Source organism: Castor canadensis, chromosome 3 (genome assembly GCF_047511655.1).
Source record: "Castor canadensis chromosome 3, mCasCan1.hap1v2, whole genome shotgun sequence".
Taxonomy (NCBI): Eukaryota; Metazoa; Chordata; class Mammalia; order Rodentia; family Castoridae; genus Castor; species Castor canadensis.
The window spans coordinates 57687417-57709459 of NC_133388.1; the positions used below are offsets into that span (position 1 = coordinate 57687417).

A 22043-nucleotide genomic window follows, 5' to 3' on the forward strand; every position below is an offset into this window, starting at 1 on the left:
ATTATGCATAAGAAACTATCTGTTCTATTTTGTTTGCAAAACACATATTTTCCCAGAAAAGATTTTCTCAAAAATTGACCTCATCATCTTTTTGCCCCTTTTGAGAATCACCAAATTCATTTTTAAATTCTATAGGATTCATGGTTTGCTTTTTTACTGCTAATAAAACATTCACAGCCCCTGCTAATAATACTCCCAGGAAATTCTTGAGATGACAGTTTTCTACATGCACATGTGGTCTTTTTTCCTTTTTTGTGTCTTTTTCCTTTAATTAAGATAACTGTTTTCTTCTACCTCTAAATGTATTACATTCAAAACTGCTGAGTCCATAAATATGGATAATCTCCAACCTGAAGTTAGTAACTATCACTATTCTACTTGATGGAAGGTAGCATGTCTTATTAGCTAAGTATGTCTCATGACCTGTGGAGTTGTATTTTTTGACTACCAATGATATATAAGCCAAATGTAATGCTAGTCAAAATTTTTTTATTGTCCCTTGTGCACTGAAGTAGGAGAAAATTATATTTAGGACAACTCTATGAGAACCAAGGTCCTCTTGAGTCACATTTAGACTTAGGCATCAATAACTTACTGCCTTCTTCAATATCAAAATTCAATGGTTATCTTTTATTCATATCAATACAGAAGTCTAAACATATTATAAACTAAGTTAGTGTTGGATTCCTGAGAATGCTTAGGTTAGCTAGTAGCTTGCACAATGGACTTTATAATTACTGAATGAATACCACTGTCTTCAATTCAAATTCTTTTTTCCCTTCTAATGTCTTCTTTGTTTTGACCTACCTGTTTTTGGTATAATAATCTTTAGTATGTTAAAAATTAAATTTCAGAAAGGAGGAAATTTGTATATTACATTTTAATAGTCAATAGTCAAAACAGTGGTCTTGTAATGATAGTGATTTCCAGAGGCACTGATTTTCTCCCACCACTCTGTTCCCCTTTGCCATTTTCAGAATGTTTTGGTGACTGTTGAATAAATTTGAAGCTTTCTGTTGACAAAATGTTTAATCGCTTGGGGAAGCTCACAGCGTTAAGACTGATGGAACTGACTTTGATAAAGTCTAATAAGAATTGCTTTTGCAATCAAGATGGCCCATGGAAAGACAATGTACTTAGCTTTTCTTTTCTTCCTAACTCGACAGCTCCCCCCACAGTGCGTATCGTGCACTCAGGCGTGGCCTGTAATATTGAAGAAGAGCGCTACTCTGAAAGGGTCTACACTATTCGGGAAGGAGAAACCCTAGAATTGACCTGCCTGGTTACTGGACACCCACGTCCACAGGTGAGTCCCGAACTGTGACATTGGGGAAACTCTCTTTTACTTTTCTTGAAGGTAAAAAACAAAAAAGTGTATAACTTAGAAGATTTATGTAAAACTCTATGTGTATGTGTCTGTGTGTGTACTTGAGAGAGATTACAACTCAAGTACTACTGTGTGCAATAAGGAAAAAAGGGAATTTCTGAACATTCAAGCAAATATTCATGTGCATAAGATAAAAACAAGAAATTTCTGGTTTCATATTGTGAGGAATTTAGAAGACACTTCCAAGGAAGCTGTTAAAAAGACAACTACAAAAATAACTCAGTAAGATAACAATTCACATGGCAATGAGTTTATTTTAGAATGTGGAACATGATTTCATGATGACGTAATTACAGCCAAAGAGGCATTTGTTCTGAAGAATGTGATGCATGAGGTCACATGAACCTTCTTTATTCCCAGTCATTATATCCACAGAAAAAAATTAAAAGCAAATATTTGTAGGTGTTATAGTTAGTCAGGCTTTCAGAGTCATCAGCAAGAGTTTTCTTATGCTAATTTAATAGTGGGACCAAAAATTAAGACCCTCAAAAAGCACAGAAATTACAAAAAATATGCAAAGAAAAAATTTGTAGTAGCAAAAGAAGGGGTTACATATAAGGTAATCTATTCAGGTTATATATTGTGTACAAAAATCTAATTTGGATACAAAACATCCAACATCTTGTAACTCATTAACTGACAATTCTTACTGTAATACATTTAGCCTGAGTAGTTCCAAATTCACACTGACAATCAACTATGGCAACAAAAACAGTCTCATTAAGTAAAGGTACATATTTTAAGTACTTGTGTTAGGAAAAATAAATCCAAGTAACAGCTATAGAGGGAAAAATTAAGAGTACTGTAGGGATTTTTTGAATTCACCTTTTTAACTTTGCCCTGTGCTTTTGCCATCTTAAAATCCTAACAGTTAAGGCTTTTGACCTTACCATATGGATCCTGAAGAACAAATAAATGTAAGCATGTGATACTTCATAAAATGAAGCATTAGATAGAAAGATAGGTAGATAGATAACACATGTCTAAAATTGAAATGGTTATGTTTTGTAAAATTGACCCTCTGGCAAAATAGAAAATAGAAAATTGACATAAAACAATTATATAAATGACTGAGAAAAATACAACTCACAAAGGCTAAACATGCAAATGATATTTTCTTTTAAAATGAATTAAATAATAAACTTGTTTTAATAAAACTAAGTTGTATAAAACTTAACCCAGGATAAATAAACTTGGCAGAAAAAAATGACTGCAAAAAAAATACATGATTGGAAATGATAATTGTTAAGATTTGATACAAATGAACTGACATGTTAAGCATTTTAAAAATTCCTACAGAAACAATTGAATCCACTGAAAATAACCTTTATTAAAATTAAGAAAAATTATATAATTAACTCAAATATTAGCTTAAAGAAATTCATTGTTACTAGAATTTGAATTTTTAAAATTGAAGATACAGAATAAAAATTCAGAATCAAAAACAAAACAGGTAGGTCCAAATCAAAGCTGCCAGTTTCTTTATGAGTGTTAGTTTTTGAGGGAAGAAGGCTCACTGATACGCCCATTATTATAACAAGACTTCATCTTCTGAATTCCTGATTTTACTTATAAATGCAACTTCTTATCTCTCCAACTTATCCCGAGTTCCTCTGCCACTTTATCCACATTCTTACTTCCTTTTAATATTAGAGATATATAATTTTCTCTGTATGTCTTCCCTTTCAATATTCAGAATCAAGAATACAATCTTTGATTTCCAGTCAGTCTGTGCAAATTCTGATACAAAGGAGTAGACCAGTATTTTTTTTCCTTAGCATTTCCATTTTTGAAACTATTTCAATGTATTCTGATTTTTAAGAAAATATGTTACCTCAGTATCATTGAGGTTTTTTGTTATTCCTAGAAGTAATTCTAGTATTTTCAGTTGAATCAGTTTCAGCATATATTACATGTTTGAAAAATTAAATAGATCTCTTCTTTGTCAACAAACTGTAAAAAAGAAACTGATGGAACAGCTGGGGCTTGGCATCATGGCCAAAGTCTAAAGCACATGTTATTGGTAGCTGGTTCTGAGGATGAGGTTTTGGAATGATTTTTCTTACTTGTCTAATCTGAGCATGATGATGGTTGGAAACACAATGAAAGAGAGAAGTTTCTTATGCCTGTATCTCCACGTTTCTTAATCTGCTGCCTTTTCCTGTAGCAACAAGAATCATAAAGATTTTCCATTTCCAGAATTTCTGAGGCATTTTTTCCTGGACTTTTTTTTTTATTCATATGTGCATACAAGGCTTGGGTCATTTCTCCCCCCTACCCCCACCCCCTCCCTTACCACCCACTCTGTCCCCTCCCTCTCCCCCCCCTCAATACCCAGCAGAAACTATTTTGCCCTTATCTCTAATTTTGTTGTAGAGAGAGTATAAGCAATAATAGGAAGGAACAAGTGTTCCTGGTTGAGATAAGGATAGCTATACAGGGCATTGACTCACATTGATTTCCTGTGCGTGTGTGTTACCTTCTAGGTTAATTCTTTTTGATCTAACCTTTTCTCTAGTTCCTGGTCCCCTTCTCCTGTTGGCCTCAGTTGCTTTAAGGTATCTGCTTTAGTTTCTCTGCGTTAAGGGCAACAAATGCTAGCTAGTTTTTTAGGTGTCTTACCTATCCTCACCCCTCCCTTGTGTGCTCTCGCTTTTATCATGTGCTCATAGTCCAATCCCCTTGTTGTGTTTGCCCTTGATCTAATGTCCAAATATGAGAGAGAACATATGATTTTTGGTCTTTTAATTTTTTTCCAAATATGTTGTTTGGAGATAGATAATTGCTTGAGGTAACTGATCTGTCTGATCAACACAGCGAAGTAGTTAGGAGCATGACATTGGAAATAGGCTGCCTGGACATAACCCTGACTCCACCAAGGAAAAGTTCCTTAACATCTCTGATCTCTATGCCTCTGTTTTATTATCTGTGTTGTAAAAATTATAGCTATAATCCATACTTAAATCATAGAATCATTTTGAGTTAAATTTATGTTATACATATGTATGTGTATATATTTACATACACATGTATGCGTATAGTGTCTTATGTTTGAGAAAAGAGATTATTGTAGTTTAAATTTGCATTGTTTAATCACTAGTCAATTTGAAATTTTCTCACACAATTATCAATCATTTGTACATATTTGTTTATTGGTGGCTCATATCATCTCCTAGTTTGCTGTTTATCCTCCTATAGATTTGTATGGACTTTCATACACTACATTAATAAATTCCATTGCTGATACATATGTTGCAAATTTTGATTCCAGGGTATGTTGTTTAATGTTATTATGTTACTTTTATTTAAGATTTATTTTTTAAATTTAACATCTTATTTTATTTTTGATGTACCATACATTAATAATATGAAGGAATTTCTTTTTGATAATTCCATACATGCATACAGTTTACATTGAACAAGTTCATCCCCTTTGTTATAGTCTGATTCCCCCTTCCCTTTTCCTCCTCTTTCAGTGTTTCATAGGCTTCATTATGCTGTCTTCATTTGTAGAGTATTTCTATTCTCTTCACCCCTTAATGTCCCCTTCTCTTTCCCTTCCCCTTCCCACTGATTCTCCCCAGAGAGGCCCCTATATACATTCATACCCTATTGTCATTATTATTATGATCACAACTATCATCATTTTAGGTCTTGGTTCCACAATGAATAAAAACATGGGATATTTGACCTTTTGAACTTGACTTATCTTGAATAGCATTATGATCTCCAGTTTCATCCATTTTCCTGAAAATGACATAGTTTCATTTTTCTTTATGGCTGATGATTTAGTTTTTAAATGATAAACCATTTTAATCTTTTCACTTTTGACATTTGAATTTTATACCTACTTTAGCAATTTTTTTTTCATATCCATAAGAAACTACATATTTTATGATTTTATTCTAACAGGTTGTAGCTATTTATATATTTAACAATTTAATCAAGAAATTGTTTTGTTCATAGCATGAAGTATTAGTCCATTTTCCTACCTTTTTCTTTCTTCTCCTTCTCTCTCTTTCTTTTGACCTTATATGAACAGGATAATCATTTTTAAAATACTGTACGATTTCAGCTTCTATAAATTTCTATTATGTCTTGATATATAAAAGGGCAAGTCACTCCTTTATAGTTGTCTTCAATAAGTCCTCAGTTGACCTCAAATATTTTCCTCTTCCCTATGAATTAGAAAATCCTCTTTTCATCTTCCCTACCCAAATAACTGTTGTGATCTAATTATATTGCATTATTCTTGCAATTGAATTATGTGATAGAAACAAATGACTTTTAAAAAAGAAGTTTGGAATGGGCTACTCTGATTATTTCAAACCTCTCAAACAGGAAAACAATTTTATTGTAAGAAGTATACTGCAAAGGCCTTTGATTTCGTTCCAACAATAGACAAGGGCATTCACAGTTGGAAAGTTAGAAAAAACTGACTTTTCCTCCTTTCAGAAACAAAACAAACAAGAAATATACATCAGCCAACAGTTCTGTTTTCATGTGTTTTATATGTTGCCTTTTTGAGTAAGATTTCATTTGAAGGTTATTTTTCATCAATGAAATATGTTTTAAAACCACTCTTTAAAAGCAATCAGATGTCAGGTTTAAGCCTGGTATTGTCATTCTTACTGTTTCTTTTCTATTAATGATTCCCAAGCCTTGTTTTGGATTTTTGCATTGGCATCTCTTTGGATTTCAGACCTGATATACTATTGAACTTAACCTTTGTTTTCTGGCCTTCCTTGAAACAGTTGTTGCTTACTCTGCTACCTCTACAGAAGAATTGCCTTGACTGCCCTTCTGGGAGCCATAAGGTCTTCTTGTAAGAACTACTTTTACCTATATATTTATTTATCATTTGTTATCATAAACCACTTATCGAAGTCATAAATAAGTTTCTAAGGACCTAAAACACTTTCTTTATTTTTTAATTAGTTTTAAATTCTTGTTAAGGTGAATAAAAGGCATGCCTCCCCATACCCAGTTGTGGAAATAAAAGTGCAGAGATGCAAAAAATTAGTGTTTAGGAACCCATGCTTTCTAACTCATTAAGCATGACTGCTGAAATACAGACACGATCTTAGTTGATTGGTTAGGTCCGGGGCAGTAAGGGTCGTTTGGGAAGGGAGCAGTTGATTTACAGGGAGAAGAGGCACATGGTCTAAGTGCTGACTAGCTGCATCATTCAGGCACATCCTCCAAAGTGGAAAGGGAGGGGCTTCTTGGAAGACAACTCTCTCAGGGAGTTCTGTTTGTCATACACTTCTCTCAGAGAAAAACATGCAGGAGATCTCTTAATGTTGTCTGTGTAGTTTATTGGTGGACATGTGACCACTTTGGTTCTGGTTGAACAGCTAGTATTTTTAAAAGCTGTGCAGAAAGGGTTAGGACCAACTACAAATTAATGTGGGTTGTAAAATGTAGTAATGTTTCCTTAACTTTATGTTTTTCCTGAGGGGGAAAAAATCTTTTTTCTTCAAAATAAGATGTGTATCCAAACCACTGATCTAAAAAGTATTAAAGGTGTCTGCTAATTTATTATACTTTAACCATGTAAATGTTTGCTTTTTTGCATAAAACATAAGACGAGGCCATTTTTCAATTTTATAACACAACCATATTGAACTATGTATGGTTGCTGTTTAATACATTCTTGACTAGCAACAATATTGCAAAGCTCCTGATTTTTCATACTTCTTAATCTTCTATGGAGGATCCAAAATGATAATCTGACCTTGATGGAAATCTTGGTAGCCAATTCTTCATTTTAAATCCATTAGTGCAAACTGTGTATTATTTGTCTTCTGTATCATGTGAGAAATCCTCCAACTGAAACAACTAATTTTAAGTGAATCTTTGGATGAGATATAGGAAATGTTTAGGAAAAAAAAATCCCAAATTTATTGTCAAAAATTTCCCATTTATGGCTACTTCACAGTCCCCAAAATATATACATGAACCTAGTTTTATCCACAGGTGATAAAAATTTTTATTAAGTTCATATTTACATGCATAAATGTATAGAGGATATCTTGTTTAGGAGGAAACATTTATGTCTTTCTAATGTTTGACATCAGACCTTTTGTTTCCATTAATGTTTACATAGTGTAAGGAGAACTTTTTTAGGGAGGATACTGGGATTTGAATTCAGGAGGCTCATGCTTGCTAGGCAAGCACTCTTTTGTTTGAGCCACTCCATCACTTGGAAAGCATTTTTTGAATCAGCACTTTATGTACTAAAAAATTGCTTATAATTTTTACTCCCAGTGCATCTTCAGTTTACTTAATTAAAATTCTCTTGAATATAGATTAATTTTTGTTCCTCAGGAAATCTAAACCTACTTACTTTTCCCCCAGAATTCATATTATGTTTAATTCTATAGAAACTCTTTGTGCCTAGGAGTAACAGTTATCATACATTCTAGAAACTGTCTCAAGAGATATTAGTCAATGTACTTAATAAGACAATACATACAGATATTTTAACAGAATGCCTAAGACAGGTAAATGCTAATAAGTAAAATCATATTGTGATTGATTTGTAGAAGCAAAGCAATAATTTTTATAAACAATAATTCTAAGCGATTACTATCATCATTATACAAGTGTAGTTAACCAAATAGAGTAGGTGGAATAGCCTTACCTGTCTCATTGATCTTAGTCTTTATCATATGCCTGGTTTGGCAAATGGATGTTAAGCTAGATATTATATGGGTCTGAATTTTGATGATGCTGGGCCTGGAAGAATTTAAGATGAAAACATTCTTCTATGACTTGGACTTTTATTCATAAGAATACCTGGAGCCAGTCCTAACATGCTGATATGATAGTTCTTGACATTTAGACATCATGATGATTTATAGTAAGTGAGGTAGAGATAGTGAGTCTGCCTTCACAGAATATTGAAGAAAAACTCAGAAGGCTCATGGTGATGGCAATATTAGAATGGATTTATTTTATAGGGTCGTTTAGGGGAGACATCAAGGATACTCACTGTAAAAAACTTACTGGTCAGATGGATACTGGCATCTTTGAGAGGCTCAGAGATGACTGTCCTCTGTAGAAAAGGTTTCATTAGGAGATACAGCCATGAAACTGTTGATTTTAACAGGATGTATAGGATTCTGAAATGGAAGAAAATGGAAAGTAACACTTCAACATTCTCAGTATAGAAATAAATGAGCAAAAAGATTAGATTAGCAGCCAGAGTGCTTTTATCAATAGGACCTTGAAGTAACAGAAAATGGATTTTGGTGCCTTTCCAATTGAAGTACAGGGGCTACTGACTAGAGTGGTGTAGACTTATATAAATAGACAAAAAAAAAAAGGCACCTTGCAGAGGTTAACATTTCCCATTACAAGGAAAACTGGGATCACTTATTCAGTGTCCAGTTCTAAACTAGATGGCAGAGCCAACACTCATTGGCTGAAGAGGAAGCCAAGTTTCCTTGAGGAAAAGCCTAGTAGTGTCATAAAAGTTACACAAAAAATGCTACCTTTCCTTAAAGGGATCTATGGCCACTTTTCATATCAAGTCACACTGAAGTAAGAAAAATATTAAGGCCCTTTGAAAGCTCTTAAAGGTATGGAGGTAGAGCTAGCATTGAAATTAATGGACTTGTATTGTTAATGTGGCTAGCATGGTTACTTATAGAATGCAGGCCATACAAGGATCCTGATTCAGATAAGGGGGTCCATGGTCATTTATCCTTTAGTCCTGGGAAAAATTAGGATGGGCATATGATCATTTGTCAAGATCCTCACATTGGTTATGAATTTTGGAAAAAGGAAAGATCTAATAGAATTCCATCAAACTATCCCTCTGCCCAAAATATATTGAATCATTAATAACCCTGAGACCTAAGGGACTCTTCAAACATTACATGCTACCAGTAAAAACTCGACAGTGAGTGCTGGGGTGCCAGTGGCTCACACTTATCTTAGCTATTTGAGAGGCAGAGATAGAGAAGATTATGATTCGAGGCCAGCTTAGGCAAAAAGGTTGCTAGATTCTATCTTAACCAGTAGCTGGTTACAGTGGCATGTATCTGTCATTCTTGCTACTGCATGAAGCATAAAAAGAAGGATAATGGCCCATGCTGGCACAGGCAAAAAGGGAGACTTTATCTCAAAAATAACTGGAATAAAAAAAGGCTGGGGGCATGGATACAGCAGTAGAACATCTACCTAGTAAGCATGCAGCCCTCTGTTCAAATCCCAGTACCATTGAAACTGAAACACAAACAAACAAACCTGACAATGAGGAAGTGGTAATCTCCATCATTTACTTATTCATTTCATGTGTGAATTGAAGTCAAGTGGATTATGACATATGATGAACAACTTTAGTAAGCAACCAAACCAATCAAACCAACACAGTTGTTGGACTAGATGTGATATCTTAACTGGAACTAATCATCACACCACACCACCAGTGGCACACTAGCTGGTGTGCCACTAGTATCTGACAAAAGCATTCTTTTAATTATCATCAAGGAAAATAAATTAAAAGTTGTTTTGCATAGGATATTCAGCTCTACCATAGGTCATGCTTAACTCTCATTCTCTCAAGATGCCATGGTAAGACATATGCAAGCCAGAGAGATATAGAAGTTGTTCCTCACAAGCCCTACCACTAGTTATCAGGTCCAGCATAAGGCAGACCTCTTTGAATTTTAAGGTCTGTGTGTCCTACATGTGAAATATTGTTCCAAGTCACTTTATCAACTCACTGTCAATTCCAGTAAGGCTCAGATCAAGAGAGGGCTCTGCAGAAGTTCAGGTTAGTACAAACTTGCTGATCAAACAATATAATCTATCACATTTGATGTTGGATATAGTTGCTGTATAGATTCTATGTTCAATCTCAAGAGGAAGAAAATTAAAACACAGAATTTTAGATTTTGGAACAAGGCTAAGTGGTATATCTAGTATTTACTGATCTCCTCAGTTATAAAATACATTTCTGAATTATGTCAATAGGACATACTCTTCTAATAATAAAAATAAAAAATCCAATTTATCAATATCTATGGAACTATCTAAAATGCCTACATTGAAGGAATTCAGAAATGGTACTTTGATAACTATAAATAATACAATCAATATTGTCTCGATTATATGTTGATAGGCAGCACTTACCTTCTTCTATCCTTTTCAAAGACCACAGTAATCTTTTGTGTGTGTGTGTGTGTGTGTGTGTGTGGTACTGGGATTTGAACTCAGGGCTACACCTTGAGCCACTCCAGCAGCCCTTTTTTTGTGATAGGTTTTTGTCAAGACAGGGTCTCATAAACTATTTGCCCAAGCTGGCTTCAAACCAGGATCCTCCTGGCCTCTGCCTCCCGAGAAGCTAGAATTCCAGGCACAATAATCTTATAATACTGAATTTTTATTAGCTACTAAAGTAAATTAGTATATAAAATCTTATCACTCATACCTAAATTTCATTGAAAAATTTATAGATTTCAAGTGGAGTTATGTGAACTCAAAATTCCATGTAATTTGTATACCTAATTATTTTAATTTTGAGACCCATTTTGTGATCTATCTCAAGATCCAGTTTTGACATGAGAGAATGTAAGTGGCAAAGTTGTCACACTAGCCAAATCCTCAGTCTGTATTTGTATCATAAATGTCCATCATACAAAATCAGTTGTGCATAAAATTGCAAACTTTTCAATACCTAGACTTAATTCAAGTAAAGATATATTTTTAAGGGATAAGGAGAACGAATTAGGAAACCATAGACTGTGTTGTATGTTCTGAACAATTGTTTCCTTCCTAAACACCTATATCAAAATCCTAACCTCCGCCAAAATGATGATATTGTAGGTGAGACATTTAGGAGATCATCAGGTGATGAAGGTGGGTCCTCAGGGATGAGATGAGTGCCATTATAAAAGAGATCCCAGAGAGCATGTCTACCCCATCCAACATGTGAAATTAAAGTTAGAAGAATTCTGACAATGAGAAAGCAGACCCTTACCAGGCATGGAATTTTTAGGCACCTTGATCTTCTATTTGTCAGGCTCCATTAATGTGAGAAATAAATTTCTGTTGTTAAAAGCTGCCCAACTTATGGTATTTTGTTATAGTAGTCCAAATGGACTACAATCTATACCATGATAAGTGTTATGCTAAAATCAATAAATAAAAGCAAAACTTTATTGAACATCATCCCTTGGGTAAACACTTGTAGCTTTTCGTTACAACGTTTTTTAGGACAAACATAAGTACAATAGTTCTGAATCACAATTTAGGAGTACAAGATGAGAAGCAAAGAAAAAGACACTAATACCTACATATAGACACAGTCCACTTTAGATTTGAGTTCAAAAGATGGGTGCTGTCTGATCTTGGGGTTGTCAGGACTTACAAGTTGATAGCTTTATTTGGAAACTAATCCCATGTAAGCAGAGTAGGAGATTGGGAATAGTGACAAAGGGAAGAATGAAAACATGATATGAGAAAGCACTATTGCACTGGTCACTACTGAGAGTGATAGGACCTCCATTCTATTTGGACTCCCTGAGGAGTCATTGTGGAATATGCCCAGAATTGCCCAATCAAGGGACAAAAGAAGGGAGCATGTATCAACTGGATCCTCTCCCGGTTAATCAAAATGTTGTTCTTCAAATAACCATTAATATTCTGCCATTGAACTTGTGATCTTGGCCTCAGATTCTTAATCTCTTTGTTTATTAGTCATGGAGTGGTCAACAAAAATCTAAATGTACCATACTAACCTTTAACATAACCTGAGGTGAATGTATTCATGATAGAATGATAATCAAATTAGTTGTCTTGTATTTCTACAGTATTATGTATATGCTTTAACTGTATATGTATATAAATCCAGAAATTACGAGTTATTTGAGCATATTCAACTTATTGTTAAGGTCATTTATAGTTATATACAGGTCTACAATTTTAAAAAATATAGCTTGAAGATGGATGTAGTAGTGATCTACTTGGTTTAAATTTAGCCTTTTTACTTATGAACACAGCAAGATATCAATTAAGACAACTGGATGTACTCAAATTTTCAAACCTCTAATCTAATTGTACATTCATTGGAATGACTTAAATATGCAGGTGAGGAGTTTAATTGTGATAATTTTACCTACAATTACAGAAAATACTCCCTGTCCAATTTCATGACAAAGAAAATGCTGTAAGTGGTAATTAATAATCTATGCTAATGCTAGCTATAAATATGACATGTCTATTCGAAATTAGGGTCATCACAGCCTTTTCCTAAGTTGCTCAGAGATGGCTTCAGACAAAATCAATAAGGAATAATAATCTTTCTATGATCTGAAAAGTTAACTTATGTTACATAAGGAAAGTGCTACAAAGTGTATTTCCATCAATGAAAAAATGAGAACACAGTTATTCAGAACACAGTTATTACTCTCTTTTAGGAATTCTTAATCTTTTGATTTTTTTCTTAGTGCCAAGGTCTTAACAGAAAACTAAATATAACATTTATTTTCCTGACAGCTTTATCTCTTTCCATCAGGAGACATTGATTTCTTCTTTTTTTCTGCTTCTTGTGGTACATGAGAAAACATTATCCTGTACAACCTGGCCCCTTCTTTTTTGCTTACTTGCCTTTGGCAGAAATCATTAAATGATATTGTATACACTTGAGCAGAACAAAATCCTTAGTTAATTAATGTCTTTTCTGTTGGGTGTCATAGAAATTCTGTATTTTTAAGCATCCAGGTTTAAGATGTAAATGATCTTTTGCATAGTTTCAACACCATGTATAATGAGAGCAAGTGACTGATATTTTATAAATCATTTCCATGATGTAGAAGGACTACATCCCATCAAATTTACAGATCACATGGAGTTTTCAGAAATAGCACAAAAGTGTCGTGTGTGTTATTAAGTAAAGTAAATGCAAACACATCTCATGAGATACATAAATCCTACATCAGCTGACATCCAATTTTAGTCTAACTTCTCCTATAATTCCAAAATTGTACAAGTTCTTGAATTATGTGATTGGATACTGTACTAGTTTCCTAGGGCTACAGGTGGATTAAAATGATAGAATTTTATTCTCTCATAGTTTTGATGCTAGAACTTCAAAATCAGAGAGAGTTAGAAGGATCATTTTTTTTTCCTTCTGATATTCTGGGTAAGATCCTTTCTTGCTTCTGGTGATAGCCATCAATCCAGGGTGTTCCTTGGCTTTTTGTCCCATCACTCCAATTTCTGACTTTTTCATCATGCTTGTGTGTGTGTGTGTGCAAATCTGTGTGTCTGTCTGTCTTGATATGGTGTTTTCTTATTATTATAAGATACCAGTTGCCAGTTGTATGGATTATGTTTTCATCCTCATATTAACTAATTACATTCTCATATTAACTAATTACATTTATAATATTCTATTTCCAAATGGCAACCCGAATAACAACCCAAGGCAGATATTTTAAAAAAATAATAACTTTTGGGGAATAGCAGAGCATTTCCATGAGGATATGTGTACCACAGTAAACAGTGAGTACGTTCGAAGATGATGAGACATGGGGAAGGTTTGAAAGGTGAAGTGATTAGGATTCCATTAGATCTTTTGAATTAATGATTCTTTTAGCCATGGTGGTCAGTCCAAGATCAAAGTGCCAGTCTGGCAGTTTTGCTTGCAGAGATGTTTTGGTGTAAGGTTGTGTTCTGGCAGAGTCTTTTGGGAAAAGTTCTTATCACACATATATTCACAAGACCTCCTCCTTGTAACCTTCCAGCTAGTGTTCCTTCCTTCCTTTATTTATTTTTGCTTAGGGCTTGACAAAAGTGACTTCATTTTGATGCTGTCAGCTTCTGAGAGTGAGGGTTTCAAAATATTTTGAGGTGAACATAATTCAACCCATAACATATATTATTATAATTAGGTAATTTAATTTTTACTTCATCCGAGAATGTTCTGGAGTTGCTATTTGAGGGCACTATAAAGGTGACTATAGATGATCATAGCATAGAATGTACTTGAAAATTCTTAATATAGTGAATGATTTGAAGTAAGGGATATGTTAAATACCTTGATTTGACCATTTCATAATATATGCATATATCAAAACATTGTGTTGTATACATATATAATTTTGTGTATATTTATATATGTATATGCATATTTATAAGCTATATATGAATATATGTACATATAATTTTTATTTTCCAATTGTACCTTGATAAAAATAGTACTAAAGGGAACCTGATATATATGACTAGTGCATTATGAATCTTAGAGGAAGGAAATGACAGTGTTTTACTGACTGACTTTACAGGTTTTGTTCCTTTCACTTATTTCTACTCCTTCCTCTTGTCTCACTGAGTAAGAAGTTTATTTGTTACCTCTTCTAAAAGCCTGGATTCATCTGAGAGGCTAACTTAAGTGCCCTTACATGTAATCACAGAATATCTGGCCATTTCCTACCAAAATGCATCATAGGATTTACTTTGGGCCGTAAACAGGAGTTTTGACATTGGAATCAAACAGCACACTTTTAAACTCCATCTCCTTCCTTTTCTGTCCCTGAGAATTGATTTAATCTTTTTTTCCTAATGTATAAAATAAGAACAACAATAATTATAGAACAACTAAAATAATATAAAATATTTAAAATAATATCTTATATAGTAATGAGAATAATAGAATGATCTTATTCTTTTAAAATTTTTTCAATTCTCAGAGGACTACGAACTACTAGCAAGATTGACTAGGTTTTCGTATTCTCACTTTCTATCACCTGAGTGGGTGGTTTGCCTAAGGCAGTCTTTATTCGTGGCTGTTGTTCTGGTATACTTGTTAAAACCATATTCTATCTTAAAACTGTCCTGCTCCAGAGGGTAACATAAGGGGGTATCCAAAACTAAGAATCTTCACAGGTAAAGGGTCTCAATTAGTGACTGAGTGAATGTGACAGGTGCTATAACTTTAAGCTAATTGTTCAGGAATCTAATTATGTTGCTTTTTAAAAGATCTTACATGTATTTGCTTCTACCTATTCCATTTACCTTTAAGCATTAAGCAGCTAAGGAAACCTTCAGATTCATTTGTGTCTGTGAGGCTGTTGGAGGCTGTGTACCTTCATGCCTGTAAGAATGCCTTAAATGCTCCCTGATACCAGACACTTAACATGCCTTCCTATTTTCCTAACTGGAAAGGGCTTAAAGACACTGAAGGTATAGTATTCAGTAATATGAAACTACTAAAGCCCTTTAGTTAAAATTCAATCTTTAAACACTCCATATTCTTTTGACATACATTTTTAAGTTCAGATGCAATATTGAAATATTAGGTTATCATTGACTGTAGCCTATTCATAAACTATATTACATAAATCTCTAAATGCATTGATAACATCAAGCTACAATGTCATAATCAGTACCAAAAAATGGAGCTCTGGTTTTCATCTGAAAAGGGAAAAAATAATATCATAGAAAATATAACTGAGGTAGGAAAAATGTACGTAAGACATGTCTGGCTCCATATCTACAACTATCCATGGTTCATTTTGCATAGAACTATTGAGGAGACATAGCCCCTGTTGTTCATATGATATAAAATGGGAAAGAGTCAGCTTCTTCATGGACCCAGGGAATTTGGATGTATAGGTAATCAATTGTTACATATTTTATGGAATATAAACTTTTTTCTACATATCTTTGATTCTCCAGCTTGAATTTGCTAATCTGTTTGTTAACAAACTTGACAAATGTTTCTTTATTCCCTGTAACATCATAATTGACAGTCTGAACATTGGTAAGCATTCTAGTACTGTTCTATTGTGTTTTGTTATATTCATGGATTAAACTTAAAATAACATTTAATATGTTTTTAGACAGACACATATGTAAAGTCAACAACTCCCTTTATAACCATTTGTCTACTTGAAACTTGTATTCCCTCAAATGTCATTGAAAATCACAAAAAACCACAGTCGTGACTTAAGGTAGTTGCCTAGTCTAACTTACCAAAAGAAAAAGATACAAATCAAGATGCATATTGGTTTATATAATTTAATTAGGAATGTCTGTATGTGTGTCTATAAGAACTTAACAGTTCTTAAACACATTCTTCTTGAGTAAATGCATTTACTATTAGGGTCTTATGCCATGAGGTATATCACTTAGCACTGGACAAGGAAAACAAACTATTGCGATTATTTAAAATTCTGAGTTTAAAAATGATGGAATTTAATATAGGAAATGATTTGCACTGGGATAGAGACAACTAAGAAGGAAGAGTAATACATGGCTTTCCCTTTTTTGTCATTCAGTCATGACAGTCTCTCTGATTGGTTGGCACTCATGTTTCTATCTTAAGTTTCTCCCTATTACAGAAGACAAAGCAGGAGAAGGTTAAAAAAGATGAATTTGGGGCAGATTGGGCATAATCAGCCCTCAGCGCCAGTTAGAGGTACTACCTGGGAACTGTGACTTTTTTTTTTAGTCATTTGAGCTTCAGATAACTCTATTAATGTCAAAAATATCAGTATTTATAAGCAATCTATGGACACCAGGCTATCAAAACAAAAATAGCAACAAAAATCCTAAAATAAACTAACTAAACAAAAAACATGGGGGGTGGGGAAGGTTGCCCAAACAATGTATACACATGTAAGTAAATGTAAACGATAAAATAAAAAAATTAAAATTTAAAATAAAACCATAATGGGCTCATTTAAAATTTGCTCAGACACATGTTCACTTCTGAAAACTGACCACATAACCTGGTTTTGTCACTATAATGTAAGAAGATTGTATTTTCCAAGTCTCATGAAGTCTAACACACAAGCAAGCAATCCAGAAATCAGGTTTGATATTTATAATGAGAAATTTGAGTAGAGATATAGCAGATTATTCCATTCGTAATTTTTTGAGGTCCTGCTACAAATAAAACTAAATTATAATAAAAATGTTACTTCTTTTAACTTGCAATGGCAAATCAATTGAACATTGTTCTGGTTGAGAAGGACCACTCTCCTGGTAGGCAAGCCAACTAAGAAGCCAAGTAGAAATGAGATTGATGAGCAAGGACTTTCACCTGAGGTACCCAAAGACCATCTCATCCACTATGGGGCAGAAAACTACAAGGTTTGAGTCCAATGGTAAAGATTTCCTCTTTCATAGACAGTTCCCAAATGCTTCTCTGTTTCCAAAGACTGACCAATTCCTGCTTTGATTGTGCATTCTTCTTTTAGGTATATTAATATTAATACATTCACTGACATTATCACTAAGTCCCCAAGATGTGTTAGTATTTTGGCCTCATTAAGATGACTTTGCATATCTTTAGTTAGAATTGAACGTCATTAATTTTAACTGCCCTCTCTGAGGACAATCTTATTTCCTCTTTTCCCAAGTTCTTTAGGAGTTTGCATCTTATTATAGTTTATTAGATGAACTTTGAATATATCCTGCCCTTTCTTCTTTATTTCACAAATTTTCAGACTGAGAATTATAAAGATAAGTGAAGAGGCCAAGAATACCTAGATTGTTGAGGATAGAGATAAGATTACTAGATAGCGACCAGACTGCTGACCTCACATTCCTTCCATTTTGCTACTCTGTGTTTTCAAATGGACTTGCACACTTTTTAGCGTTGGAGACTGAAAACGGCCTTAGTTCACAAGTTTTCATTTTATTATTGACACCCATAATAGGCAGTCATGCAACTAACTGCAGAATACTTCTGTATGGATATTTCTTTATTAAAATTACTGTTGAAAGGGAAGCTGGTGGCTAATTTAAATTACTATTTTTTGAAATAACACTAGAGGGAGACCAATCTTTTAAACTCCCATGTATGAGTGAGAACATGCGATTGGTTTTTTTGTGTGTCTGTCATTTTACTTAGCACAATGTCCTAATTCTATCCATGTTGCCACAAATGACAGGATTTTACTCTGTTTTATATTTGAATACTACTCAATTTTGCATATATGTTACATTTTCTTTAAATACTCTTCCTGTCATCCTGAGATCTTATGTGAACTATATCCTGAGTGTTGTGAATAGCACTGCAACAAAAATGAGAGTTCAGGTCTCAGAAATGAGAATCCTGGATCACATGGTAGCTGTGTTTTAAATTTTTTGAAGAAACTTCATATTGTTTTCACAATGGCTTTACTAATTTACATTCTTATCAACAGTATATAAGAGTTTAATAGAGGCTAGAAAGAGAAGGGGGGGCTACAGAGAGGTTGGGTAATTGGTACCAAAATAACGTTAAACAGGAGAAATAAGTTCTTTGCAATACCACAATTGAATGACTATAGTTTACAATAATTTATTATATATCGCAAAATAAGTAGGAGAGTATACTTTAACAAATTCGAGGCCATGAGCTGCTAATTAGTTGATCATTACATATAGTATTATATATGTATGAATCACCACATTTTACTACATAAATATGTACAATTATGTGTCAATTAAAAACGGTGAATTTTTTAATTAAAAATTTAAAATACCACTACAATATTGTTAACATTTCTTAAAAGAAAAAGCATATTTACCTGATAATGGGGTTGAAGAATCAGACAATGACATGCACCTGGAAATTAAAAAGATTTAGATTCATGATACAATGCATAATTGTTTCTCTCTTTGTAATTTTATTTGCAGTTTATATGGTTGCTTTTGTAACTCACATCAAACTAACAAAATGATATTCATGTATTATTTATTTCTAACTTCATTGCAGAACCATGGAGAAATATATGCCACTTACAAAACAAATATAAATTGTCCAAATTACCAACAAAATATTAAAGTTTTAAATATTATTGCATAAAACAGTAAAATTAGAAGTAAATAAAGCATCTAACAGAATAGCATGTCAGTAATCATGCTATCCCGTTCCAAACCACATCCGTTTTGACTTTTCTTGAAAATAGAGGGCTGACCTCAACTCCATTTACTCCTTATTGATTTTTCCCCTTATCTACCAACTTACTGCCCTTTCTCTCTCTCTTTCTCTCTTTACCTTCTGTGTTTCTCCTTTCCTTCCTTTGTTACCCTATACATTAAAAAGTATTCTTCAAATGTACTCACTGTTAATAGCCATAAGCAAAAAATTTCTTTTTTAAAATTATTGTTATGCTGGGTGGGGGTACCTTGCAGCATTTGCAAAAGTTCGTGTGACTAACTGAACATTAGATATTTTCATTCTCTTTCCATCCTTAATATTTACATGTATTTTACATTTAAAGAGATGGACATTTGTATGGGATCATTTGCTTGAATTTCTAGAAATTTCTGTTCATGAGCATAAAACTGACAATTTCTAGCTCCTTCAGTCAATTGTTTATTTACTATAAATTTATGGAAAGTCAATTGAGCTTCAAATAACGGTATTGTCAAAAATATCAAACAATGTATACACGTGTTAGTAAATGTAAATGATAAAATAAAAGAATTTAAAAAACCATAACAGGCACATTTAAAATTTGCTCAGACACATGTTCACTTTTCTGAAAATTGATCACAAAGAGCAATAATCTACAATTATCCTGGTTGTTCTGCACAAGTTGCCTTTCAATGTAAGTGAATACTGTTGACAAAAATGTTTTCTTTAGATATGAATTGAAATATTCATAGCTAACACATGCTGAAGAACTGTAGAATTCAAAAATTACCAATTTATTCCACCTGAAAAATAATGGGTCTAGGCACTGAGCAGCAAGAGCTGTTAAAATCACCACATGAAAAATTTTGAGGGCATGGAAAGTGGATGGTTCAGTGTTCATAAGTGCTGACCTACCTAAGAATGTGTACCCACGTGACCTCATACTTTGTTGACAAATTTTATAAATAAATATAAATGCAGTGAAGTCTTTAGAACTAACTAACAATGTCAGGAAAATATACGGTTAAAGAACTATACTAAATGGAGCTAGAATGCAATCATCCAAATATGTAGTATAATCTCAAGACTGTCTGCCTGATAGATGATGTGGAATGGCAGGAGAAGTGTCATAGATTAATTTACAGGTCATATAATCCTTATGCATGGACAGATCTACAGATTCTTATTATAAAAATATTTTTAAACCATTTTGAGACAATAAAGAAAAATTGAACATAGCCTGGTTGTTTTATATTAAAATTTTTTGTTAATTTTACGAGGTATGAAAAATGTTATAGTTGTGGCTTTTTAAAAAAATGCTCTTATCTGTTAGAGGTACATATTGAACTATGTAGAGAGGATATGACAAGATTTCCAGAATTTGCTTAAGATACTTCAGGAAATCCAAAATGAATTATATTTCTTTTACAAGATTAAAGAGAGGATGGGAAACTATGGTAAACTTATTTGTTGATACTATGTGATAAGTATATAAAGAATCTCTTTTGTCTAGATTTATGTTTCTCCAGGGTAATATTACAAAGCAAGAAAAAAGTAATGATAGATAGATAGATAGATAGATAGATAGATAGATAGACAGACTTTTGGAGGTTGAAGTTGAGATAGACTCTTAATATATATGGCTGGCTGACCTCAAACTAGCTATCTTCCTGCCTCAGGTCAGGCATGTACCACTAAGCCAAGTGGGTAAAGGAATATAGAATTAGCTCTAGCACACAGACAGACAGGTGATTGAACCTCCAGAGTCCTGCACTGCAGTGCTTGGCAGTTGTGGTTTTAGTCTGCACAAGATTTTAAAGCATATACAGTTAAATATCTAGCAAATGTTAATTTTTTTATCCCAGTAAGACACCTATAAAAAGTTCAACCTTGAACATATTATTTTCCTTTTATATCCACTATAAAGTGGATTATAAAATATTTAATAAATTGTATACAAGAATTAACTTGTTTTTTGTTTTAGTGATTGTTACTGAAAGTAACAATTTTTCACAAACTAAGACTTTGCATGTAGAGTAATGATTCTCTAGTTTTTCTAATTAAAAGCAAATAGCAGGGGTTGGGGATTTAGCTCAGTGGAAGAGCGCTTGCCTGGCAAGTGTAAGGCCCTGAGTTCGGTCCCCAGCACCGGAAAAAAAGGAAAAAATAGAAAAAAAAAAGCAAAACAAAAAAGACAAAAAAAAAAAAAAAAAAAAGCAAATAGCAAAGGGCTGGAGCTCTAGCTAATTTGCTTAGCAAGTACAAGACTCTGGTTCCACAGCATTGAGAAGGAACAAAATCAAAACAAAACACAATACAGGACCATTGCCTGATAAAGCCAATCTAGGGGGCACCAAAACCAAGTCATAAGAATTTTTTAAAAAGAAAACTTGTCTGTGTGCATGCTTGTGTGTGTCTGTGTCTGTGTGAATGTGTTTGCATTCTAGAAAGAAGGATTTAGGTGTTAAACATTTAAAAAAGAAATATAAATACTAGAGAAAAACATGTAACTTTTTTTCTGTTTAGATCTCAGAGTAGAAAGCCTTTTCAAGGATGGCATCCTGAAGGCATAAATAAGACATAATTAATACCTGAATACATTGAAAGTAATAATTTAAAGTAAATCTAGAGAAAATTCTATGTTCAAGGCAACTGTAAAACCGAGAATATAGAAAGTATTTGCAATTTATATACAGGATGAAGTGATAATCTTTTCAAAAGAGCAAAGCATATCATAAGAAAAAGTACAAAGAATGAGGAAGACAGAAAAAGACACACCAAACATCTCAG

At 33.3% G+C, this 22043-nt stretch overlaps 1 protein-coding gene across 2 annotated transcripts in view; it reads left to right on the top strand.

Moving 5' to 3' along the window:
* The window catches only part of Mdga2 (MAM domain containing glycosylphosphatidylinositol anchor 2), an 815899-nt gene that overhangs the window by 328898 nt on the left and 464958 nt on the right, over positions 1-22043 (top strand). For both annotated transcript variants that reach the window (XR_012446173.1, XM_074068038.1), the window contains exon 2: positions 1167-1306. Coding sequence is in view for 1 of the 2 variants with exons in the window: in XM_074068038.1 (XP_073924139.1) it covers positions 1167-1306 (140 nt within the window). In the remaining variant the exon portion in view is untranslated. The remainder of the gene's footprint in view (positions 1-1166; positions 1307-22043) is intronic.